Source organism: Crocuta crocuta, unplaced genomic scaffold (assembly GCF_008692635.1).
Source record: "Crocuta crocuta isolate KB4526 unplaced genomic scaffold, BGI_CrCroc_1.0 scaffold205, whole genome shotgun sequence".
In the NCBI taxonomy this organism is placed as follows: Eukaryota; Metazoa; Chordata; class Mammalia; order Carnivora; family Hyaenidae; genus Crocuta; species Crocuta crocuta.
In genome coordinates, this window is record NW_027530644.1 from 5,699,770 (window position 1) to 5,727,220 (window position 27,451).

The 27,451-nt window shown below is 35.6% G+C and overlaps 1 protein-coding gene across 1 annotated transcript in view; it reads right to left on the reverse strand.

The window, feature by feature from the left end:
• EYS (EGF-like photoreceptor maintenance factor) overlaps window positions 1-27,451 on the reverse strand; it is a 730,244-nt gene that overhangs the window by 421,859 nt on the left and 280,934 nt on the right. Inside the window, exon 7 of the mRNA XM_077769091.1 lies at window positions 8,975-9,204. Within this exon, the coding sequence (XP_077625217.1) occupies window positions 8,975-9,204 (230 nt within the window). The remainder of the gene's footprint in view (window positions 1-8,974; window positions 9,205-27,451) is intronic.

Genomic DNA, 27,451 nt, shown 5'->3' on the forward strand with positions numbered 1-27,451 from the left:
GTGTGTTTTGGTCTGCTTGTTAAGAAACGATTGACAGATAAAAGAGAAAAAAGAAGGGAGGGAAAAAATTAAACTAAAAATTAAAAATAATAAAACAGTAAAATTAAAACATAAAATATTTTGTTCTTTCTGTAGCCAAGAAAGAAAATAAAGATAATAACAACAACAAATAGAGAACAAAGGAACAAACAAAAAACCCAACTGAAGCTAGATCCAGTTTCCCCTAGAGCTGAAACCTTGCAGTACACCATGGTAAACTGGTAAACGCACTAAGCCACTAAGAGGGTGGCAGGGACTTGTGCTGGTCTTCTGGGGGAGAGGCCTGCTGCTCTAATTCTCCCAGCTGGCTTGCCCTAGTGGAAATGTGCCTGGAGGGCACAGGGGGAGGGACTTGGTGTTACAGCTCTCTTCTCCACTTGATGATGCTGCTTAGCTCACTGGAATCAATGAGTGTTGGGAGGCTAATGTTGAAAACGGCTTCACCTCTGGCTTCATCTCTAGTCTCCAGAGCAGGAAGTTCACACCCTCACAATGTGCAATTATTCACCTCTCCTGGATCCCCTCACTTCTGTCAGCTCAGCGACAATCCTCATCTGTGTCCGAGCTGTCCACCTACCAGGTGGTGCTCCCTCCACAGTTTTATTTCAGGTGAAGCTGTGTTTCAAAACTCCATACTTCAGAGACCCCCGTGACTCAAACCCACAGTGATCCTCTGGGGGAGGGTGTCTCTGTGCTATGGCTGGAGACAACTTGTCACAGGAAATGGCTGTGCCACGGCACAGCAGCTGTGCTCAGAGTTTATGGTAAATAGCAACATACAGCTGGTGCCAGTGTTTTCTGTCTTCAGTGGGCATCTTTGTTCCTAAAAGGGTGAACATGGCTGCTTGATGACACTTGCAGGGTATTTTACCTGTGGAGAGGCTGTATCACAACTACCAAATGCACTCCAAACAGGGAAATTGCTGCTCTCCATGTGACCCCAGGGGACCCTCAGACCTCACTGCCTGTTTCCTCCTGGGAGCACTACCAGGAGCTGACCTCTGAAACTCTAGACTCTGTGCTCTATAAGCTGGTGGTCCTGAAACCCTCTCCTTTTTCCCTTATCAGCAGTTTTTGGAATCAGTTTTCTTGTGGAGGCTTCTGTGTGTGTTTTCACTCCTTCTCTCTAGCTGCTTTCAGGGCAGTGCTTTCTTGTGCAAGCCTTATGCATTGCACTCTCTCCCCATCTCTCTTTCTCTCTTCTGCAAAAATGGCTCCCTCTCCTCAGTGGCACCACAGTTCTCTCCCCAATTCACCTCTCTGCACCATATACCTGCTACATTCTTTCCTTCAAATTATGCAGACTGTTCTGTTAATCCTCAGATTGATTTCCTAGGTGTTCAAAATGGTTTGATGTTGATCTAGTGGTGCTTGAGAGATTAGACAAGCCCAGGGTCCCCTTAATATTCTACCATCTTAATTCCTGGAACTTACTGTTGGACAGAATGACTATGATAGGGTTCTGAGACTTATACAACCAGATGTCAATAATGATATCTTTAAGTGGATGAGTTTATCTGTGTCTTGTCTTTTATAATCACATTTTATACCACATTTTTTTCTTTTCTACAAAATAATGCACTAAAATATAAGCCTCAGGATTGCAATTTTTTGATAAGAAATCTAAACTACTTCTGTATAGTAATTTACTATATAAAGATCTGTTACACTTCTAAATTATAAAAAACTGTTATACTTCTAAATTATTTGGAAATATTAGAATTAATAGAGTTTTCATCCAATTTTTCTAGCCTGTTGAAATTATGTCCCGATTTTTTATTTCTACCTTTTTATCCTCCTCACCATATCTTTTCTAAATCTTACTCTCAGGTTTATCATTCTGAAGCAAGCTCTAAGCAATATATCTTTTTCCCAATGAAATGCATTGCTAATGAATCAATATTTTTAATCTGTTATTTTGGGTTTTCTGCAGTATGGGTCCCAGTGAATTTCCAGCTCTATTTTTCCACTGATCTCACTGATCTCACATGCACCCTGCTTCCAAGCCAAACTAGACAACTCTCTTCTCCTTCATGAATTTGCTCATTCGAATTCCTCCAACTCATCCTTTTAAGTACTATTTCAGATACCACTTTGATCATAAAATATTTTTCCTGATTACCTAAATTGAATATAAGAAAGGAACAATCTTTATGAAAATATTTTGATAAGAGGTTTATGTTGTATTTGCGGAAGGAATAGCAATAAAAGTTTTGCTAAATGAGTCTGCAATATAAATAAATAAAAATACAAGAATTCAAGGAGAAAACAGAAAATAGGGGAGTGATAAGGACAGGGAAAAGAAATATCTGAAGAATTTTTAAGGAAAAGATTAAGGTGTGTGTGTGTGTGTGTGTGTGTGTGTGTGCACGTGCGTGCTATAAAAGCCCTGTGTGAATGACTCTACTTTTGTGTGGAAATAATTAAGAGGCCCATTGTTTCGGATCTTGGTAGGTTTTATGATCTACTTAGGGCCTAAGGTAAAGGATGAATTCTCTTACTCTCTCCTTTCTGTCCTGCTCAGGCAGTGAGTTAGCAAGTGGCTGCGATTTTGCAATCAGACAGTTTCAAAATACTTCTTGGGACTCTGAATCTTAAGCAAATGACTCAGAGCACAGTGACAGTATAAGCTCTTCTTCAGTGGTGGTGGAGCTCCAAACTGTTCCTGCTCCCTGTTTCCTGGTCCTCAAGAGTATCCTTCAGAGTATATTTTCCAAGTTGGTTCCACTTGCTTTGCTCAATTTTGTGAGCATCAGATAGCCATATAATAAACTTCCTTTTCTACTTATATGATCCTGTAAATACCCTGAGGAATGACTACAAGTCCTATAGGCAGAATAATGGGCCCCCAAAGATGTCCACATCCTAATTCTTAGGATCTATGTAAATGTTACTTTACATGGCAAATGGACATTAAGCCTGCACAGTTGAAATTCTTTTTTTTTATTTTTAAAAAATCTTTATTTATTTTTGAGAGAAAGAAACAGAGTGCAAGTGGGGGAGGAACAGAGAGAGAGGGAGAAAGAATGCAAAGCAGGCTCCAGGCTCTGCGCTGTCAGCACAGAACCTGATGTGGGGCTGGAACCCATGAACTGTGAGATCATAACCTGAGCCACAGTCAGATGATGCTTAACCACTGGAGCCACACAGGTGCCCCAAAGCTGCACTTGGAATTTAAATTGCTAATCAACGATGTTGAGATACAAGAATTATCCTGGATTATCTATCTGAATGAGCTCTATGCAATAATAAGGGTCATTAAATATAGGAAAGGGAGGTGGAAGCATAGACGGAGTAACAGTATGAAAGAGGTTCGGCTCACCATTGTTTGCTTTGAAGATGAATGAAGGGGGTCATGAACCAAGGAATGATGAAGGTCTCTAGAAGCTGGAAAAGGAAAGGATATAGATTCTTCCCTAGAACCTCCAGAAAGAAACACAGCCCTGTCAATATCTTGATTTTAACCCATTGAGAATTTTGACAGTCTTTCAATTTATAGGACTTTAATATACAGATTTTCAAAGCTTATTCATGTATTTTGAGAGAGAAAGAGAGACTAGAAAGGGAGGGACAGAGAGAGAAAAAGAGAAAGAACTCCAACTAGTCTCCATGCTGTTAATAACAGAGCCCAAGGTGGGGCTTGATGCAATGAACTGTGAGATCATGACTGAGCTGAAATCAAAGAGCTGAACACTTAACCAACTGAGCCACCAGATGCTCCATGATTTATGGAACTTTAAGATAATAAACTTGCATTGTTGAAGTCACTAAGTTGCATTGTGATTAGTCACAGAAAACTAATATAGGTCCTAAGTAGTACATTGTTAAGGAGGAGGTGATGTTGAGCTGAGACTATGTAGCTCAGTCTTCCTTTCCTTGCATCTCCCATTTCACACCTCATGTGAACAACTTACAGACATAAAGACAAAAATGTACTTTCTTAATTTCATACTACCTCTAACAACTAATTTCCATGTGTTATACATGTTAGGTGTTCACCTAATGTTTATTTAACGTGTTGAATTATAGTAGAATAAAAAAATGTTAATTAAGGTAATAAAGGAGACAAATACATATCAGTATTTTTTCATAGAAGGGTATGTATATTTCCTCTTCATCCTATATGGAAATTTCTGGATTATTACAAGTATAAGTAGAGAGATTGATGGACATTTACTTTTTACATAGTTATAATCACTGAGATGAAGAGGGAGCTGTCTTCTTCCACTAACTGAACACAGAACTCCTGGCTGGAGAGTGTACAGCAACTGATAGTGGAGAAGACTAGAGCCCTTCAGCCCACCATTGCCTTCAAAAATGAAATCCTCTGTCTTTGATAATAGGTAATCTTGTCTCCTTTCAGCCCCTGTCCTTGACTCAATCTCCATTCATTTTCAACTTAACATCTGCCTATTTCAGCAGTTGCTGTTTACTAACACACAGCACTGCTCTAGGATTTAAAAAATATATTTTCAGACATGAGAATTTTCAGTATTATGTTTGAAAATGCCAAAACTCATTTCTTGGCCTTTTGCTGGTGATGTAGACCATCAGTTCCTTGCAAAGGAGATAAATCATCATTATAAGAAGCTGATTAATGCTCTGTTTCTCTGCCTTCTTGGCGCTGGAATGTCTGACATTCAGTCACCTGATTGAAAGTTAATAAATAAATTCAATCTACTTTAATATGCCTTTAAAATAATATGGTAAAAGCAAAGGCAGGTGTTAAGGCAGTCTTTCCTTTCTTTCTTTTATAATAAGACAAAATGCCTACTAAAACCTCTCATTTTTATTTCTAGGTTTGCAATTTACTCAGTACAGTTGACCTTTAAACATATATGGGATATACACAGACAGGATATCAAATAAAACAAAAGATTTCTTGGGTTTAATGTATGGCATTTAAATGCTCCTTTATTGCACTATTTATAAAACTGTTTTATAGAACAGTAAAAAGTATTGGGCTGTTAAAAAATGTTAATCCTATAATTAATAGTCAGAGGCATACGCTTTCCCCCAGCACAAGGCACTGATATTCTAAATCTGTCACTCTGAACTTTACAGTAGGAGACAGCCATCTGCCTGCATGTAGCCATCTAAAACAAAGCGAGAATATATGCTCTTATGTTTCCCCTGGTGAGATGCAGTATCATTATGATAAAGTAGGCAACAAGGTTTAGCTAATATGAATTAAGATAGCATATGTTGAGACAAAAGTGCATATTAAATCAAACCAATTCTATAAAAGTCAGTGCTATTAGGTGATTGGACAGGGATGATTTGATAAAATAGAGCACATTACGTAATGCCAAGTAGAAAGGAAACGTGTATGGGTGACCCATTACTGAGTCTCGTAGCCCTAAAAATCCCTTCTCTTTTTTACTGAATCTAGTACAATTTTAATTAAGGTCTGTACTTAATTTACACTTCAATTTTGCTATGAAAAATCAAAGTTGTTAAAATAAAATACTTTAAGATCCTCTCACAAGTTAAGAATACTGACTGGAAGTAAAAAATCAAGGTTGTGAAGAAAAATCAATGTCCAACATATCTTTACTTAGAGATATCTGTGCAATTATATATTTTTTTCAGAGAACTGTATTATCATCATTAATAAACAGATTTTCCTGAAATTTAAATCTCATTCATCTACTTTCTATATTTCAGTTTTACTGAAATCATTATGGAGATACAATTCTTTCCAGGTCACCTAATATGCTTTACAGTTTAATTTTATGTGGATCATAGTAATAATCCTCTCTCCAGTAAAAATTTAGTAGATCAACATTAATTTCTTTGGTTTCCTGGTTTTCAAAATTTTATTTTATTTTATTTGAGAGAGAAAGAGAGAGCACATGTGAGCGGTGGAGAGGGAGAGAATCTTAAGCAGTCTCCATGTTCAGTGTGGAGCACCATGCAGGGCTCAATCCCATGACCTTGGGGTTATAACCTGAGCTGAAATCAAGAGTCAGACATTCAATTGACTTAGCCACCCAGGCACCCCTACAATTTCATTTTTTAAAGAATATTCTTTTTTTTTTTCCCTGAAATAAAGATATTTTTAATGTAGAGATTAAGGAGTGAGAAAATTCAGAAATTCCATGTCATGCCATCATGCTAAATTTGATATTCTAACTAGTGTAGCAATAGAGCATAGTGGTTAAATGTGAAGTTTGGAGTCAGCGAAGATTGCTTCTAATCCTGCCTCTACCACAGACAGGCTGTGTGACCTTTGGTGAGTAATTTAATAGAGTCTAGGCTTTAGATTTCTCATTTGTAAATTGGGTTAATTTACAGTTCCCACTTCAGCTGGGTTATTCTGAGGGTTAAATGAAATAAGATGCATGAAACACTCAGTGCAGTGTCTGGTAAATCAGAATGCTTCACAGTGATATTATGTAAATTTCATTCCTGAAGCAGAATTTCATATTTTTTAGCTGTTGAATGTAATCAATAAAGGACTCATTTAAAAAATTATTTTCATAGCAATTATCTTTAAGTTCTAAACATTTTAATACTGATAACATTTCTTATATATACATATATATACCTAGAGAGAAACAGAGACAGAGACAGACTGATTTAGGGGCTGTTTATCCAAATCAAGATTATTACCATGTCGGTGAAACACTGAAACTGGCATACACCATTGTTTATTAAAATCTACACTTAGAAATTATGGCATCTGGCCAATCTAGATAATGCTATAAGAAGTCTCATCATGGTATTAGATTCCTGAATCATGGATCTTAGGTGCCCATCCTCATCTGTCAATCTCAGTTGTAAAATGCATACTAGTGTGAATTATATATAGAGCATTAGATTGAAAACAAAAACCTATTATTGACTTTATGACTGAATTATGACTTAATTCAAATTTAGGGAATAAATGATTAAAACTACATAAAATTTTTACACTTCGAAATAATATTCCCCATTCTAAAAATGCATATTATACTGCATTATTAGTATTATACTGAAATATTTCCCAAAAAAGGAGGAAAGAACAAGATAATACTATGATAACTCATACTATAAAAAAGAGTTCTATTGCATGAATTTTGTTTACAGTATAACATAACCTCAGTTATTGCCCACTTAAAGTCTCTTTAAAAACTCTTGTAATTGGTAATAATCATGTACTCAAAGTTTCTGATTATTTTGCACTTAGAAATTAATACTCTATAGTGGATTACCTAATTTTTGCAACACATATCATCCAATTATTAGTTTTAAAATATTATAAATTCAACAAGAAAAACATTAAAATGTAGAAGGCAGGAAGTGATTAATAGTGCTAAAAAGAGAAAAATAAAATATCCCTAACAACAAATATAAAAAGAGTTTCACAATTCTTTTCCTGAGGTCAGTTTTCTACATTCTGCCACCCAAAACACCAAATAAATTAAATCTCAGTCAAGCCTTGGGTTTAACTCCAAATAAACCTGGATTCCTCTTTCCAGAGGTCTACACATCCAGCATTAAAGCTACTCAGTAAGGAGTTAAAGGAGGGAAAATTGGGGATTCAGCAGGAGAGATAAGGATTATGGCTGGAAGTTTCACTTGTAGTCTAACATGCGTGATTGACCAGGAGATACAGCCAATAACTAAGGACTCCTCATTTCATTATATCAATTTTACTATCATTAGTAAATCTGATTTATAACAAACATTAAAAATCAAAATATAGTTTAATAAATGTAAGAAGGGTATTTATCTAAAACTCTACCTAGCATGAAATTAAAAAAAAAGAAAAACAGCCCTCTCAGAGATTTAAATGGGTAAGTGTGGGTCTAAAAGAGCTTTACAGTTCAAATTATGTCCCTAGAACTCTACTCGGAGAATGTAGCATAAATGGTCTCACACTGTAGCAGAAGGCAAGTCTCCTATTTTGCAGATGTATGAAATCTTCACTAAAAAAATCAAGCAATAATGATGTTTTCAAAAACATTTTACAGTTAAAAAATAGACTTTAAGGACACATATTATTTATACACTGAGCCTGAAAATAGACCATGTTTCCATTTCTGTGCTTTTTACTATATTTACTTGCTTACTCAGCTGAATATTAACACATAACAGTCACACAAGGTCATTTGGCAAGAAGAGCTGAATAACATATACATACCTATGAGTTTGCTTCCAAAAGTCTCACACTTTGGTGTTGAAAAAGGAATTATTTAACACAATCTCGGACAAATAATAAAATTCTCTGCCATTTGAATCACTACCCAATAGAAATCCCCATCCTCACCTCCTCAATTTAGAACCAGTGATTAATTTTACATAGAAAACAATGTCACTTTTCAGCTATTAGTGTAAGGACATGCATCATGACCTAATGCCTTTGTAATCTGCCCAGGGTGTTTCTGGCTCTAATTGCCCAGCACTGCTTTAATTAACTGAGAGACTCTTAGGAGGCCAAGAGATGTTGACAATAAGAAAATTTTCTTTTGATTCATAAATAGCTCCATTAATGCTAAAACAGTGTTCTTAAGCATCAAAAAATAACATACTCTTAACAAAATAGTTTAAATATGGGGATTTGCTTATGAAAAACAAAAAATAGTGATGTGATTAACAACTAAGCAATAAAAGTAGTATAAAGTAGAACCTAATTGTTTGTATGGTGACAAAAGATGGACATACCATAATCTTAGAAGAAACTACATAAAGAGCACTACATTTCCACTTTAACACTTGTATTTTGTGGCAATTGAAAATATATTTTGAATGGCAATCCTAATGAAGAAAATAAAATTTTAGGATTGCTTCTACAATACTGAACCTAAAGTATTCTTTCAGAATTCATTTTTAAATAAAATTATACGGATGTTTCTTGTTTGTGCTAGTATCTGTCAATGTGCTTACAACAGGATTGTAATTTTCTTGTCCCCTCTGGAGAAGTTTCTATAAACAGATGAAGATTGCTTACCTTGTTCACAGAAACGGCCAGTAAAATGTAGTGGGCAGTCACAATGCAGTGAGAAGGTACCGCTGGGGAGGGAGACAGGATGACAAGTGCCTCCATTGTGACACAGGTCCTCCTGGCACATGGGTGGCGCTACAGATACGGTGCTGAGGGAGGTCCACATGGACTCAATCCCTTCCGTTGCACTAGACGGAGCAACAGAAGACACTGTAGAGAGAGTGGAATCCTGGGATCTAGATTTATAAAAAGATCAGAAAACACAATATAAGTAAAAGTGCATGAACTCAAACAGAAATAACAGAAACTCTGGTTTAAAATAAGATGAAATAAAATCAACACACATCACAGTTTAAATGTGGGTAAAGAGAATTATTATGTTTGGCTTCCATTTTGTGAGATTTATAAATGTTGAAAATGCCTGAGCTCTAGAATGTGACCTCAGGTGGGTCACAGTGTTACAGTCCATCTTTGTGGTTCTGAGAAGCTAAATTAATTTCTTCTAAGTAGTTAAGAAACCTGAATGTATCAGCCTCCATAAGCCTAAAAGTAGGTTTTCTGACTTTGAAGAATTAGAATTTGGCTAAATAAAGCTCTACTTTGACTATTTTAACCCTCATGTACCTAAGATTTAAAAAATTAGGCCAGGGGCACCTGGGTGGCTCAGTCGGTTAAGCACCTGACTTCACTCAGGTCACGATCTCACAGTCTGTGGGTTCTAGCCCTGCATCGGACTCTGTGCTAACAGCTCAAAGTCTGGACCCTGCTTCAGATTCTGTGTCTCCCTCTCTCTGCCCCTCACCCACTCATGCTCTGTCTCTTGTTCTCTCTCAAAAATAAACATTAAAAAAAATTAAAAAAAAAATTAGGCCATGTTACATTTTAATGGTAAAACCGCCTGCACTTGAATTATTTCTAGGTTGATTACTAGAAATATCTATTCCTCAAAGTGACTTGCATTCATTTCTAAGAGTTATCCAAGAGGTACCTCAGAAATGCCTGTAAGTGATTCCATTAATATTTGTCCCACAAATTTTACTACCAGTTTAATTTTTTTCTTCCTTAATAAATAATGAAACAATAACAAAATCCCTTTGAATTAAGTTGAAGGTCCTTACTTTTACATTCAAAGCCTCTTAATAATGGAATCCTTCTTTGTTTCCCAACTTATTTTATCGTGATTCCTAATAAGTACCTTAACTTCACTCATACCCAATGAGATTACAATTCCTTCAAAACTCTGAACATTCTGAATATAGGATGTTTCTTTGAATTACTTTCTATGCATTCTTTCTCTTCTCTTCCTATCTAAGTTTCACCTAAAGTGCCAAGTCAAAATCTATATTATTTCCTCTAGATAGCTTTCTTCATTGGTCCTTAAAATGAAACTGATATTTCTTTCATCTCTAAAATTCCATATGTCAATGTACCACTGTTAGGATATTTTCCACTGGCTTGGAGTATATATTTTTTTTTATTTCATGTAGAGCTACAGGCTGTACACTGGTCATTGTTTTTCTACCTTTCCTCCACAAATAAATTCCTTATTTCGGCAGAACTCCTTATTCAGAGCAAACAATATATATTGAATTAATGTTTTCAGAATATACATGAGTGTTACATTACTGTTTGGAAGTAGTGCTTCTGGAATTTTCATTTGATATAATCACTAGGAGACTTATCTTTTTAAGTAAAAAAATCTTGCTGCAATACAAATAAACAACAACTTAACTGAATGAGTAAAGTTTTGCATTGTACATTGTCATAAAGATAAAACCTCAGCAAAAGAAGTCCACTCAAAGGTATCTTCTGATTGACATTTGGAGACATTTTTGCATCTCCTGTCTATTACCATGTCAACTTATTGGAATAAAAAAGCTGAAGAAAATGAAATTATTTTTTGGAAACATTTTACCAAAATAATACTAATTGATAGGTCATTCGTTTTACAAAGATTCTGTAACCTGAAATTCCTACTTATGATGTTTATCACAGGTTGTAACCATATATTTATATTTTTGATTAAGCCCGACTGTCTTCTCTCTCTTCAAATACAATATCCACAAAAAATGGATGGATCATCTCTGCTCATTTCTTCACGTTAACCCTGACAACAACGATTATCCCCAAGTAGACTTTCCAAGAAATATTTTATAAATTAATTTGAGCGATATTTGTAAACCTCCAATGTACTACAGTACTAACAAGAAAACATAGCAAGTGAAAATAAGTTTATATTTGGGGACCATTTCATAACTCCATTACACCCATTTGGTTTTATAAATAATATAAATTCTAACACTTTTGATGCAATCTTACAATCAACTTTCTCAGATTTCTTTCTGTTAGATTAGCATATTTCTCCCCTTTTGTACTTGTAAGTTTGTCCCTTTAAAGTAACTTCTGGAGGGGAGGAGGGTGATGGGCATGGAGGAGGGCACTTGTGGGGATGAGCACTGGGTGTTATATGGAAACCAACTTGACAATAAACTATTTGTAGGAAGAAAATAAAAAATAAATAAAAAGAAAAAAATGTAAAAAAATAAAGTAACTTCTATTAAGCACTGCTAATTTGAAGTTCATGGGATTTATTACTCAGTATTCCATATTGTAATTTTTTTTTCATTGTTTCTGAATGATTTCACCATTTCGTCTCTCTCTTGCTATGGACTTCATGAACTGCAGTCAATTATCTCTTTCAGGAATAAATGAGGCTGAATTAAATGTCACTACTTCATTCTCCTACAGTAGCTGCTAAGGGAGTCTATGTCTCACCTGAAAAAATCAATATGTTGCACATTTCAGCTGCTGATTATACCAAAATAATTACTGTTAATTGATCCATCAATTAAAACAGTAGGGTCATAAATCAAATTTTGAAAACAGCATTAATTTAACATATCCTGTTTTTAAGGTCAAATTTTGTTTCTGACATATTATTATTAGCAGCCCTCTACTTTCAGTGTTTTTCTTTTCTTAAATTATAAATTATGTCATGACCTTACCTATTAAAAAAAATTTTTTTTTAATGTTTTATTTATTTCTAGGAGAGAGAGACAGCGTAAGCAGGGGAGGGTCAGAGAGAGAGGAAGTCACAGACTGAAACAGGCTCCAGGCTCTGAGCTGGCAGTCAGCACAGGGCCCGATGCGGGGCTCAAACCCACGAACCGCGAGATCATGACCTAAGTGAAAGTCGGACGCTTAACGGACTAAGCCACCCAGGCGCCCCATGACCTTACCTATTTTAGAATTAAAATAAACTTTGTTCACTTTTAATAGATTTAAAAGGAAACAAAATTTCTTCTGATAACATTTTAACTTATTTTTACTTTATGTAAAATAGGCTAAAGATACCAAATAAATGTGGACATTCATTAAACACAATTAGATGATAGTCATACTAATATATTTAGTAATGTACAAAAGGAGCATTCAATTTGTAATTGCTTTTCATTCTAAAAATCATGAGTATATAAGACCTTACAAATAAATCAAGATTCAGGGTTTTCAAAACTTTTTAAAATCACCAATATTGTAAAACTTCATTGCCTTTCTTATTACTATCAGTCTAAAATAATAAGGATAAAGATTCTGCTGGATTGTCTCTTGGGTATCTTTGGACAAGGATATAGTGATGAACCAGTCACTGGCATAACAAGCAGTAATCTCCAATAACCCTTTTCTGAATGAATTAATGATTGAATGGTATGCTAATTTTACTCAAAATCAAGCCTGATCCTTAGAGAAAGGTACCTTGGATATGACAGTGATTGCTAATCATGTTGTGGCAGCTTTGGGTGGAAGAAAGAAAAACCCTCCACTCATTGTCTCATTCCTGCCATTCTCCCATTTCCAGAAAGTTCTAAAAAATCATTTGCCTGGCAGGCAGCAAGCAATTCACATTGTTTCAGCTTGAGGGATTTAACTTGTCAGCTGACTTTATCAGTTTAGCATACATTTGTCTGGCCTCAATTTCTTAGAAGGAAGAATGGACTCACTCACAAATGTGAATCCTGGAAGCCTTGCTTCATAAGCAGAAAAGCAGAATTTTTAGAATTACGATGAAAAAAAGAAACTCAGCTGGAGGAATCTTGACTTTGTGGCTCTTAAAAGTGTACGGTGAAGCAAATCTTCAAAAATCATTGTAATTATATTTTTAAAGTGATAAAATAATCTAGGGACTAAAAGACATATACTTGATGTACAAATAATATGTATACTTTTATTTTATATGACAATAGTATACTTTTATTTTATACTCCATTCTACTTCATCTTTTTACCTCCTAGGATATGTTAATCTACTCTTTACCTTTTCACCTTAAAGTAATTCTTAGCATTCTGCCCTATCAGTAGGTAAGTTCTTCATTTTCCTTTTTAAATTGCAAAGTATTATGTTGTTTGGATATATATCATTGCTTCTGTCAGTTTGGAATTAATGTATTTATGCTCTTTCAAGTTTTCCACCTAATATCTGGGTCATACATTCACTTTAATAGCTATATAGAGATAACATTTGCAAAGTATACCCATTTAAAGTACAAGACGGAATAAATTTCCGTAGATCTAGCGGTGTGCATAACCTAATTTTATATTTTGTCTTCCCTAAAATTGTACTATTTCTGTGGAGTTTCTTAGTGGTCAGGCCTTCAATTCCCATTTAGGATAATGGACAACGCCTAGTCATGTTTCAGTGGTGGTAGCTAATAGGAATAAACCCAGAGAAGAATGTAATTTCTGTTCTAACAGATTAATTTCTGTTCTATCAAAATCATGAGAACATCATGCTATCATAGAACTTGAAACATACTGAAAAATAGCTTCAAAATTTTATTTAAATTGTCAGCATTGTACACTAGCTCCAAAATTCATATTGTATTGTCTTTAGTTTGATCTAATAACTTCAAAAATAACTAATCATAGTGAATTCTTTCTGAAAGCAAAACACAGAAAATTTTGGTATTTAAGATGCATTTATTTAGCATAACTACATTAAAAGAGGAAATATGTATATTCTGTTAGTACTTGTGAAATTCTCACTTGCCATTCAAGACAAAACTTCAATATCAAACCAAAAATTATACCTGGAAGAATTGATCTGAAAACATTAATCCCAGGCATTATTACCCGTCTTTTTGTTTTAACATAACATTATGCAATAGAATAATATCCTTAAAACAAATGCAATAATATTAATATTTTATTTTTTTCTAAAGTTAATTTATTTTTGAGAGACAGAGGGAGAGAGCTTGTGAGTACAAGAGGGGGAGGGGCAGAGAGAGATAGACAGACAGACAGACAGGCGCAGAATCTGAATCAGGCTCCAGGCTCTGAGCTGTCAGGACAGAGCCAAACATGCCCCGGGAACTAAGGGACTGTGAGATCATGACCTCAGCTGCAGCAGGATACTTAACCTATTGAGCCACATGGGCACCCAGATATTTAACATTTTAAAGCACAAGTAAACTCATTCACTATTAACATGATAGTGGCATTTTAAAAGATCTTGTTTTCACATTGTCCCAATTTTTCTCACTAAAGGAATGCATTTCTCATTCTCACAATCTTGTATGTTTTAGCTATTACATATTCATAGATAAGGTTCCTTAGATCACAAGCATCCTCACATAATCGATGTTTGCAGCATTGCTGTGTGTTAGGCAGAATCGTACCCCAGGGTATTCCAAGCCACTGTTCCTCAATATATAGGGTGGGTAATTTTGAAGAGCTGTACTCTCACTGATAGGTTCTGATTCTCCTTTCCCATGTCAGCCCTACGGAGGATTGTTCCTGATCACAGAGAACATGCAAGCTGCCCCGATCTTGACTCTAGAGCCCAACACTACATGGGAATTAATTCAATGCTTTCTGTCAATATGCCAAATAGGGAACTATCAGAAATGTTGGATTTCTTTCCTTTTCCTTTCCACATATGAAATTCTAAACCTCCCTCCTTTTTAATAAACTAATAAAATATCTTTTCTACCTTCTGTCAGTTCTATGTTTATATTTTCTTTCTAGTATCTCTGACTTTAGTTCTTGTTTTTCTCTAATCCATCCTTCTCACTGTACTTGTTATTACTCTCAGGCCAAAAAATTATTCCAATTGAAAATATACATTCTTCTGGGGTTTGGTTCCATCTTACTTTTCAGTTTTGTCTGCCTCCAGTGCTTCAGTATATGTCCGATATATAAGTATGTTCTAACTACACCTTAGTATAACTTTTACAATATTTTTTTATTATTTTTACTTTCATATATAGGAGATAATTATATATGACAGATACTGCTCTATTCTATGTCTTTTCAAATAAGATTTCCTGGTCTTTCTCAGAATTTTGTAATGTTTTCAGTTTTCCTCTTCTGTTGTTCCTGCTGACAATTAATTTGCTACATGCAATTATCCTTCCAATGTGGGAATCTTGTTTCTTCTCTGGATACCTTCAAAATAAAATTTTCTCATTTTATCCTCCATTATCTTCAGATCTTTTTGCAACGTCTCTCTCAATTCATAGTAGTTTCTTTAGATCCCACTCATCCCACTCATTATTTCTCTTTACAGCTCTTTTGAGTGTTTATTTATTTATTGAAAAAGAAAGAGAGTGTGCATGCACATGAGCCAGGGAGGGACAGAGAGAACCTCAAGCAGACTCTGCATTGACCAGTGTGAGGCTCGAACTGCGGTGTTCCAACTGCAGGCCTTGAAATCACGTACCATGAGATCATGGCCTGATGCTAAAGTTAAGAGTTGGACGCTTAACCAACGGAGCTACCCAGGCACCCCTCTTTATAACTCTTTCTAATTGCTATTTAACTTGTCTCTTTTTCAATTTAAATTATTATGTTTTCACTTTTTAAAGTTTTATTTACTTGTATTAAAAGCTCTCTGCTCAGTTTTCATGGTATCTTTTTCTTTACCTATACTTTAATTTCCCTCTTTTATTTCTTAAAAAAATCAGGCATACAAACTTTTACTCTGTATCTGGTATCTTTTTCTTTACCTATACTTTAATTTCCCTCTTTTATTTCTTAAAAATATCAGGCATACAAATTTTTACTCTGTATCTGTATCTAATAATAACATCTGGTCTTTTCAGATCCATGTCACCTCCTCTTCTCTCTGCTGTCTCGTGGTGGTTTTTATTCCCTTTCAAACATCTTGTAATTTTTCATTGTCAGCTCATATTCTCTGAGTATTCTCTTTATCTGTGAGAATACTTTGGGACCTCAGTGTATGGCATTTCTTAGAGGACTTATATTTGCTTTGTTCATCCCATGAGGGCAATTTCAACCTGGAAACACTATAAAATAATGTTTTCTTTAAGATTTCTAAATAAATAGGAAGTGGCTCATTTATATTATAATCCCTGGAACCAAGTCAATAACTATTTTGAATAAGTTAATGATATACAAGTTTGGACTACAAATCCCATAGTTTGCTATTATAATTTTTTAAAAATTTTTATTGCTTTTAATTCTAAGTCCAGTATGCTTAACATACAGTGTTAAATTAGTTTCAGATGTACAATATAGTGATTCAACAATTCTATATAGCATTACTCAGGATCCTCATGATAAGTACTATTAATTCTCCTTCACCTATGTCACTCAGCTCCACCCCCTTCCTGTCTGACATGTTTTATTTTAAATGAGTACCCTCAGTTAAAGTTATTATTTTTTTTGCAACAAGAGCATTTTGTACTTGAAGCATACTTCAAAATACATGGTTCTAAAATATATATATATAATATTTCATACAAGAGAAATAGAAAACACAGTTTCTTCAATTATACTACTACATATAATTGGGAAAAATTCTTTCTTCCTACCTGCACAGTCAGGAAAATTTTTGCTAAGATAGTTTTTTTTTCTTTACTTTTTTTGGAAGGGGGGGTAAGGATTTTTCTCATTATTTTGGTATTTTAATAATTTATTTGAAACTCTTTCTCTACTTTAGCCTATATTTTATCTCTGTCTTAGAGTTGGAATGTTTTTTTCAGCTGCTACCTTACCCAAAATGAAAATCACAATTTTTTCTTTAATTTTCCAAGAACTTCTCAAAATGCACACCTGTTAAATGAACACTTTATTTTTTCAACACTAATATATATGAATGTTGCATGTGAATATGTGTATATGTATCTTTGTGTTTTTGTAGTTCTCCATATATTCTTGATGGGATTAGATTGAGACATGGGTGTACAGCTTGCAATTCTTAGAAAATGCTTAATATTATTTTGTACATTTGTACCATAGAACACTTAATTGTTATTCAATTAATATCTCTCTTTTTAGGACTTAAAACCTTAAAGAAACTTTATTTACTTCTTAGCTATATCAAATCTGATATGTAGTAATTGCTAAAGATGTATTTTTTTATTTTATAAATTTTCTAATCCATAGACACATTGAGATGTGGCATAAAAAGAAATCAATCATTTTTAAATATATAACCTAATAGATCATTATGGATCTTGACCTCTACATCATGGATCCTTAAGGAAATCTACAAATTCACAATCTAATGCTTATATTATTTAGATTTTTAGAGAAAATTAAATTTGAAATGATATATTTATTAAAACAGTAATTTTTAGAATTATCCACCATATTTAAGTGGGATTCATTCCTGGGTTACAGGGCTGGTTCAATATTCTCAAATCAATCAATGTGATACATCACATTAACAAAAGAAAAGATAAAAGCCACATGATCCTGTCAATAGATGCAGAAAAAGCATTCGACAAGATACAGCATCCCTTCTTAATAAAGACCCTTGAGAAAGTCAGGATAGAAGGAACTTACCTAAACATCATAAAAGCCATCTATGAAAAGCCCTCAGCTAACATCATCCTCAATGGGGGAAAACAGAGCTTTCCCCCTGAGATCAGGAACATGACAGGGATATCCACTCTCACCACTGTTGTTTAACATAGTGCTGGAAGTCCTAGCATCAGCCGTCAGACAACAAAAGGAAATCAAAGGCATCAAAATCAGCAAAGAAGTCAAACTCTCACTTTTGGCAGATGACATGATACTCTACATAGAAAACCCGACAGACTCCACCAGAAGCCTACTAGAACTGATCCATGAATTCAGCAATGTTGTAGGATATAAAAATCAATGTACAGAAATCAGTTGCATTTTCATACACCAATAACGAAGCAACAGAAAGAGAAATCAAGAAACTGATCCCATTCACAATTGCATAAAAAACCATAAAATACCTAGGAATAAACCTAATTGTTAAAGATATAGGAGATCTATATGATGAAAACTATAGAAAACTTATGAGGGAAATGGAAGAAGACACAAAGAAATGAAAAACATTCCATGCTCGTGGGTGGGAATATTGTTAAAATGTCATAACTACCCAAAGCAATCCACACATTCAATGCAATCCCAATCAAAATTGCACCAGCATTCTTCTCAAAGCTAGAACAAACTATCCTAAAATTTGTATGGAATCACAAAAGACCCCAAATAGCCAAAGTAATATTGAAGAAGAAAACCAAAATGGGAGGCATCACCATCCCAAACTTTAGCCTCTACTACAAAGCTGTAATCATCAAGACAGTATGGTATTGGCACAAAAACAGACACATAGATGAATGGAAGAGAATAGAGAACTCAGAACTAGACCCACAAATGTATGGCCAACTAATCTTTGACAAAGTGAAGAAGAGCATCCAGTGGAAAAAAGACAGCCTCTTTAACAGATGGTGCTGGGAGAACTGTACAGCAACATGCAGAGGAATGAAACTAGATCCTTTTCTCACACCATACACCAAAATAAAATCAAAATGGAGAAAGGACCTGAATGTGACAGGAAACCGTCAAAACCCTAGAGGAGAAAGCCGGAAACAACCTCCTTGATCTCAACTGCAGTGATTTCTTACTTGACACATCTCCAAAGGCAAAGGAATCAAGAGCAAAAATGAACTACTGGGACCTCATCAAGATAAAATCTTCTGCCTGGCAAAGAAAACAATCAATAAAACGAATAGGCTTGACAGAATGGGAAAAGATAGTTGCAAATGGCATATCAGATAAAGGGCTAGTATCCGAAGTATATAAGGAACTCATCAAACTCCACACCTGAAAAACAAACAATCCAGTGAAGAAATGGGCAGAAGACATGAACAGATAGTTCTCCAAAGAGGACACCCAGATGGCCAACAGACACATGAAACANAAACAGTATTTTTTACTAAAAGCACATTTTTACTAAATAGCTACATTTAGTTTTGGAAATCACTGCAGTTTGAATATCTTTCCACTATGGAAAGGAATATAAGGAATATAAAAATATGTAGCATTTTTAGTAGGTGTTTTATGTCAAATGGAAACATTTATTGTATTACATACATTTCCTTTACGGAGAGATATTACTCTGGAATAGTTCCAAATTAGCATAAAACTTAAAGGAAAGAAGAATATTCTAAAATATCAGCCAGGATTACAAATGTATGATTACTTATTACCTGGAAAGTGCACCCAAATTAGAGAAAGGAAAGTTAACAATCAATATGTCATGGTTAAAGTCACATACTTAACTCCAGCTATAGTAACATGTGCATTGGAAAAAACAAATGCAAATTTGTCTTCTAGTCTTACAAAGAGAAAATAACTTTCTCACATCCATAAGAACCCCAGAGTATTTATTTCCTAGAAAGAACTTCTTTAAGGAATCTAGATCTAGACAATACCAGCAAGGGTTTGAAAATCAAAGATGGGCCAAGAGAAAAGACATGTCAATCAATCCAGAATTCATTGCATATCATTCATTCATTCATTTATTCACCTAAAAGGACTTATGGAATTGAATGTACCAGAAACTCACTATATAAGACTATATGCTGCATAGTAGAACAAGGCCCTCCTATTTATGAAATTTCCATCTTGTGGGGTTGAGAAAAAACAATTGAGCATTTTCCAGACTGCACAATGCATTAAGTGCTAGCTGTAAACTTAGCACTGCTCTAAATGTTGCAAATGTGCTAACATAAATTCTCACAGCAATACAAAAAGTGACTATTTTTATTTTCTTAAATTTACAGATAAGAAAACAGAGGTACAGACTTAATAAACCTGCTCAATGTCATAAGACAAATACATGGATTTGATCCCATAGAGTTTGAACCTTGAACTAAATTCAAAATTTTTATTCCTGGCAGGGGACAAATGGGATGAACTGATGACAATGGTAATACAGTAGAGCAGAAGCTATCCAAAAGGCTTCTTCATGAGGTTTATGGCTGAGTCTTAAGAAAACAGAAGTTGGCTAGAGAAGAAGGGCGGGGGGTAAAGAAGGCACACTTTTTTGTAGGCAAAAAAGTGTGTGTATGCAAACACCTACAGGTGAATCTTGGGAGACAGGCAAGGGCTGGATTATGAGGAGATTTTTTGGTCACGTTTAAAGGCAATGTGAAGCCATGAAGGTTTTAAGTAGGAAATCAATAATCCATGTCTGCTTTGAACTACCATTCTGGTTTTAATGTGAAGAATAGTTTGTGAGGGAGAAGTATCTGGAAGTAATTCAAGTATTACAGGAATAAAAATAATCAGATTGGAACTTGAACTAAGAGTATGTTATTGGGGATGTAGAGAAGTGACACTTAAGAGGGATTTGTTGTTGAGAGTTTAAATTATTCTATAATATTGCTTCCTTGGCATATTTGTGGTCAAGCAGCCCTCAAGGTCTTTGAAGTAACATAAATCCTTCCCATGGGCGCATGCCTTAGGTAACAGCTGGCAGAGTCACAAGTAAATATAAGTTCCTAATATGACTTCCCAACTGCCTTTGTGATAAGCAGTTCCCCCAGCTCCCAGTGACTCCCCCTCATGTGCCACTTTGGTAAGATCCTCATGGAGCTTAGCAAAATCCTGCTCCTTTTGATTTGAACTGACAAATTGGCTTGGGTCCAGGGACCCTAAAGCTTTCCCACCAGACCTTGATAAAGGCATTTGCTCCAGGTCCTCTTTCTCTCTCTCACTGCCTGAACCCTGACTTGACCTCCCGCATGACTCCTCAAGGCATGCTGTGTACTTCCTTCAGGATATGTGAATAATAAACTTCTCTATTTCAATTGCATTATGGTCTTTTGTTGAACCACGGCTCGTCATGTAACATGTGGGGCTCTACTTAACAAATGTTAACTCAACAAAGTCACATTTAATTTTCAAAAGCACTTTGGTGATCAATTCCATAAATGAGGCATGCATGTCAGGGGCTGTCAGAAAACAGATGCACATTCAGAAAGAGTAACAAGTGAGTTTAATGAAGAGACTATTTTCAAGTTGGAAAAACTCAAGAGAAGCCACAAGCGATTGAAAAGTGTCCAAGGAATAGAATCTGTCACTGTCATTGAACCTGAATGGGAAAGAAAATAAAGTACTTACTGTGCTGTGGACAAAGATGGGCATACAGAAGAAGGGGCACTTGATAAAAGCTGTGGTCTTGGAGTAAGGAATGCAGGCACTACAAATTTATATCCAGCTGAGAGAAAACAGGGAATAACTTGACCTCTTCTTCTTTCTAGTCCTTCAATGTCCTGCCGTGTCTTGGGCCAAACACAGCTAAAAGTCAGAGGTCAAAGGGAGCTGGGTGGTTGTAGCCCATAGAGGTCAGCCTCCCAGGGTATCAAACAGGGTGGGAAAAGATGGAGAGTAGATGTGGAAGTGAAGTAGAGACTAGGTAGCTCAGCGAGAAAGATGAAAAAAGTGTCGGTGAATCTCCAATTTTGGGTTTGGGTAACTGAGGAACAATACCATTTAGTAATATGGAAGATATAAATTTCATGCTGGGCACAAGTGGTCTCAATCTTGATCTAATGGGATGACATCTTACATAAATTCCTAGTAGTATCTATCTCCTTTTTCCAGAACTGATTTTGTTTTTTAACTTAAAAAACAATGAACTTATATCACCACTTTTTGTGCAAAGTCAGTAAAATATATCTTTCACAAATAAATCATGATCCATTTCATTATAGTCTTGCTCAGTTGGGTCATGAAGTCACAACCCTCGATATCATCATTTCCCCAGGGACAGCTAGCAGAACTGCAGGCAGTGTGGCCAAGGGATATAATCATTTCTCTAAAGAGAAAACCATATGGTTATTACAAATGTCTATTGTATCAGGGGAATGATTTAAGAGGTTTATTTTAACCTATTAGCCCTAATACAATAGAGCCACAAACAGCTAAAGCAATGTAAAAAAAATGTTCACTTCCAAATTCAAAAGGCTAAAGGAAAATATTAGACACAATAGTTTTACTTTCAAAATGTGATAGCTTACATTAAAAGGTAGTCATTTGTTTTCTCACTACTTGAAGAACCTGATAAATTAGTTTGGGAATCTTAAAGTATGCACACAAAAAATTAAAGTCGGATCCGAATGTAAAATCATTCCTTAAAATTCTATTGTATTACAAAGAACAAGCTCAGACACTCAGCACCCTAAATCAATTTCCATTTAAGTACTAAGGAAAGATCCAAATAGAGCCCTTTCATTATTTTTAGAAATGTTTGCCGTACTATTTTTTTCTTTATATAAATGTTGGAATAGAAAAGAATGTTACTTGTGTATATTAATCTTTTTCAAAAATACACTAGATGACCTAAAAAAATAAATAAGCAGATGAAAAGGTGCTGAAGCAAAGGATACTTGCAGATATTAAAGCAGCACTGCCTACCTCATCTTGTTCTTAAACACTCAGTATTGTATTACTGAAGCAATGGATTTAGCATGGTCTGATATGAACAGTTTTTAATGGCTTGTCTGTGAGAAGCTGGGCCATTGGCTTTAACCAGCAACATCCTCAAGACAGTAGACAGTCTATCTATGCACCATCACTTCTTATATATTCAAATGTGATGCCTTAAAATATTTATAATCTTTCAGCTTATCTTAAGGTAGATATGTTTGATAACCTTTCCAGTGGCTCACTACATAATCTCTATGAATTTTAACATTATATTTCAGAGAACTACCTGTACTATTCAAGGTAAGAATAAATGGGTCTCAGAGAACTATTGTATAGTAGTGGTTAATAACCAGTGATAAACTAGAGTTGCAGCTGACATCCGGACAATCTTATTTAATTGAATGTATTAAAGTATCTCAGAGATGCCAAGGGGGATTCACTCTGAAGGAGAACAATGTGGCACCAATACTTACACAATGTAAGGAAAATTATAAAGAACTAATTTATCACAGTTGTTACTTCTTTTCGAGTCAAAAAGCTTCAGTGAAGTGAGTCAGAATGAAAGCCAAATAAGTCAGGACAAGTTTTAAGTGGAAAATGGTGCTGTAACAATACATAGAAGGAAGAAATTAACTCCATATTTGGGAGTTAAGAAGGCTTCACAGAGAGGTCAATTAATCTAAATCCTGAAGTATGGAGAAGAGATTCCCAGATAGCAAAGGTTATCTATCCTAGGCTGAAGAAACAGCATGTAGAAAAGTATGAAATATTTCCATTATTGGTATAGATAGAAAATTTTCTAATTAAGGAGAATGGATGTGGAAGTCAATATAAATTGTGATGGAATTATAGGGGGAATATTCTTAAATGTCAGCTCTTGAATAGATTGTCTTACAGATGTTGAAAAGTACCAATTTCTCTTTAGAGTTTCAGATCAGAGCCATACATGCAAGCCTGCAACTCTGTGTGGAAGTTCCACAGGTACCTGAGCTCTTACTTGCTCTGTGCCTTAAATCTCATTCCCTTTCCTGGCTCTCCCATGTGGCCCAAAGTCAAATTAGAAGATTGACTACTCCCTTTTCCTCAGGCCACACATGCATTCCATTACCAGGATCAATTCATCAGGATGAACCTCAAAACTAAGTCCTCTTTTTACTATCACCACTTTTGCCGAGGTGATTTCAAAAACAATCCATTCAGCTTCCTTGCCTTCAGTCATGATTCTGTCAATTCATTCACTACAGTGTAATGAGGGTGATTATGTTAAAATGTGAACCTGATCACATTACTCCCCTTAGCACATTCAGAGACTCCTTGTTGCTCTCAGTATCAATTTTAATGTGATTACCATAGCTTTCGAAGCTATTGGCAAACTGGTTCTGCCTCCAGAGAAATCTCATCTTTAATCTCAGCTTTTGAACAATTTGTCTCTTATGCTTTGTTCTACTTCACCTGGTTGAAGCCAATTTATATTTCAGTTCTTAACTTAGAACATGGATCATCTAGAAAGCTTTGCCTGATACTCAAATCCACTTTAGACACATATCCCATATATTTAGCCCCCATACCTCTATCAGAAGTCTCATTACTTTATACAGTAATAGCTTATTTATTTGTATATTTCCCCTAGAATCTAAACTGTAAGCTCAGGGATTTTTATAATTTTCTTCCCTCTTCAATGGAATCCAGTCTCTTGAATAGTGATAACACTCAGTGTTTGTGAAATAGGTGAATAAATGTCTAGGGTCTTGATCAGAAAGACCATTACATATCATGTTGAGAAGTCTGGACTTTATTCTACAAGTCAATGCCTTTACTTTAACTATGTCATGTCATACTTCAGTCATGAAGTACTGAAATACATAAGGTAAATATAGGGGTTTCCAGTAGGATCGATATTCCTCAAAATTAATTAATATATCATTTAGTTTAATAATTAATATTTGTGAGGCTTAAGATAAAACATAACATTTTCATGAAATTTTCTTTGCACTCTGCCACTGGAGTAATGCAGATATCTGTGAGTATTTGTTTACTCTTCTCAGCCTTTAATTACACACAGCAGAAACTCTTAAGAAACACTGTTGTAGGTGTTGGCAGGTTTTATGCAAAGTGGAATGATATGCCTAGATTTAAATGTAGGTGTCTGAAAGTCATATTTTTTTTGTAAGTCATAAATAGGCATTATATTTTATACACTGGCTTTCTTCTGAGAACAGCCGACAAAGCATTGCCTTATTCATATCATGATAGTTAGGGATGCCACAGCCATCCCTAACTAAAGACTAAAATAATTTCAGTCTTAAGTATTTCCTTAGGATTTCTGACCACCATGGGGAGCACCAGTGTTTCATCTCTCATTCCTTTCAAGAAGGCATCATCCAGGTCTACACTGAACATGATCCCGCACCTGACCCCATATCCAGAGGGACCACTGCACCAGAGCCCAGAACCAGCTGGGCTCTGGCTTCCTTCAAATCCAAATGGAGTGGCCAGGGAGGCAACTTGTAATTAATCCTGAAGGGGATGAACTTTACCCAACAGAAGTCTAGGACAAAAATGGGGGGGGGGGCAGTGAGTACATTCATCTCCTTTTCCCCCCAAAGATTATTGTTATGATGTCCTGTATCAGCCTCTCATAAGATGTCCCACATGGTAGGGGCTCTTGGGTGGCTCATTCCATTGAGCTTCCAACGTCAGCTCAGGTCATGATCTCATGGTTTGTAGTTTCAAGCCCTGAATTGGGCTCACTGCTGTCAGCACCAATGATGTCAGGGCAGAGCCTGCTTCGGATCCTCTGTCCCCATCTCTCTTTGCCCCTCCCCTGCATGTGTGCTTTGTCTCTCTGTCTGGCTCAAAAAAAAAAAAAAAAAAGATATCCCACATGGAAAAGTTGTGACTGTTATCATTTTGTGGTCCCCTTAGTAATACACCCTTTCCTATTTATTCTCATTCTTCTCTGCTTCACTCTTCCTTTCCTCTCATTCTAGGGACTATACTCAACATAAACTTTTGATTCAGATTCTGTTCTCTAAAGAATCTGGTACAAGAAAGCTAGATTTTAGAAATTAGCAACTTACCATGGTTCTGCTCTCAGGTGGCCCTGACTGAACAATTATTTGGCCTTCTCTGTCTAACCCCCCTTGTTTTATCATTGTGCCTGTTTTCTCAGTATTTAAAAAGCATTATACTATCCCATTATTTAAAAAGATTTATGACATTTCACAGGATGTGCTGGTTTGAAAAACTGTGTGTGTATGTGTGTGTGTGTGTGTGTGTATGTGTGTGTGTTTGATGTCAGTGTCGGTGTATTTAAAACGTAGCAAGATAACAAAAAGGCACATACTGTGTTCAATCTGTATCACTGTACTAGCTATTTCAGTTTGCTCTTCTAGAGTCACTCTCCAGCTTGTTCCACTCTGGTCTATGTCCAGGAAACTGACCCATCTGACTACATCAACAGAGCATTTATGCCCTCTGGCTTTTGGTTTATTTGGCCCAATGAGGAACCCAAGCCAGAGTTGGCATGGAAGCAGGAGACTGAGGTTACAGTAGTATTTATCCCTGTGGATCTCCCTCTCTGAGGCCATGTCAAGCTGGCTGAATCCCTTGATGGAAGTCATTGTTCCTCCAGATCTTCCCGTTCCCTTGTCCTTTTGGGCCCAAGGGTGGTAACAGCTTGTCAGCTATGTGTCTGGGGTTTCTATACTATCCCTGTGGTTTTACCACACTCCATTCCACCTTTGCATTATTGCCACCAGGTAAGTAAATCCTGCTTGGATTGCTGTAACATGTTGTGGTGTTTTAACTGTTTGGACCCCGACTGATACATCTGTCAGTACACCTGCCTTTGAGGAAATGACCTTGCAGAACTGACTGAAGATAGGAAAATATGAAATTACATATAGGGAGTAAAAGGAAACAGGGCTAAGAGCAAAGTTTTAGAGACTATCAGAGTTAAGAGAAAGTTGATATAAATGATGACTTGAGCAAGACAGAAGAGAAAGAATAAAAGGCAAGAGTAAAACTTGGAGAGGATTACATGGAAAATCAAGCATAAAGCATTTGGAAGATAAAGGAATATGAAATGCTATGGAAAGACAGAAGGAACTGAGGCTTGAAACATGTTCACTTATTTTTAGTATTGAACCATCATTGTTGACCATTATAACAGTAATTTCAGTAGAGGTGGTTAAAGCAAAACCAGCCAGTCATGGACCATGTAGTGAGTAGGAGGTATGGAAGTTAAAAAGTGAGACCTATTGCAAATCCCCCAAAACCTAGGGAAAGAAAAAGGAGTTTCTGAAATGATTAGCTGCTCACACTCTCACTAGAAAGAAATGATCCTTATCTGTCTATTATTATCTTCCTTTTCTCCCTCTGTCTAGTTTTCTTTTTAAAATTTATATATACATGTATATTTTAACGTTTCTTAATTTTTGAGAGACAGAGAAAGAGTGTAAATGGAGGAGGGGCAGAGAGAGAAGGAGACAGAATCTGAAGCAGGCTACAGGCTCTGAGCTGTCAGTACAGAGCCAGACTCAGGACTGGAACTCACAAACCATGAGATCATGACCTGAGCCTAAGTTGGATGCTTAGCTGACTGAGCCACCCAGGTGCCCCACTAGTTTTCTGTTTGTAATTTATTTTTAATTAATATTTCTACTAAACAAGAAAAAAATCATTGTACATATGAGTTACTGACAGCAAATTATTTAGTGATGCAAACTAATGTTGTATCATATTCCTTTTATCTGTGCCTTTTAAAAATTAT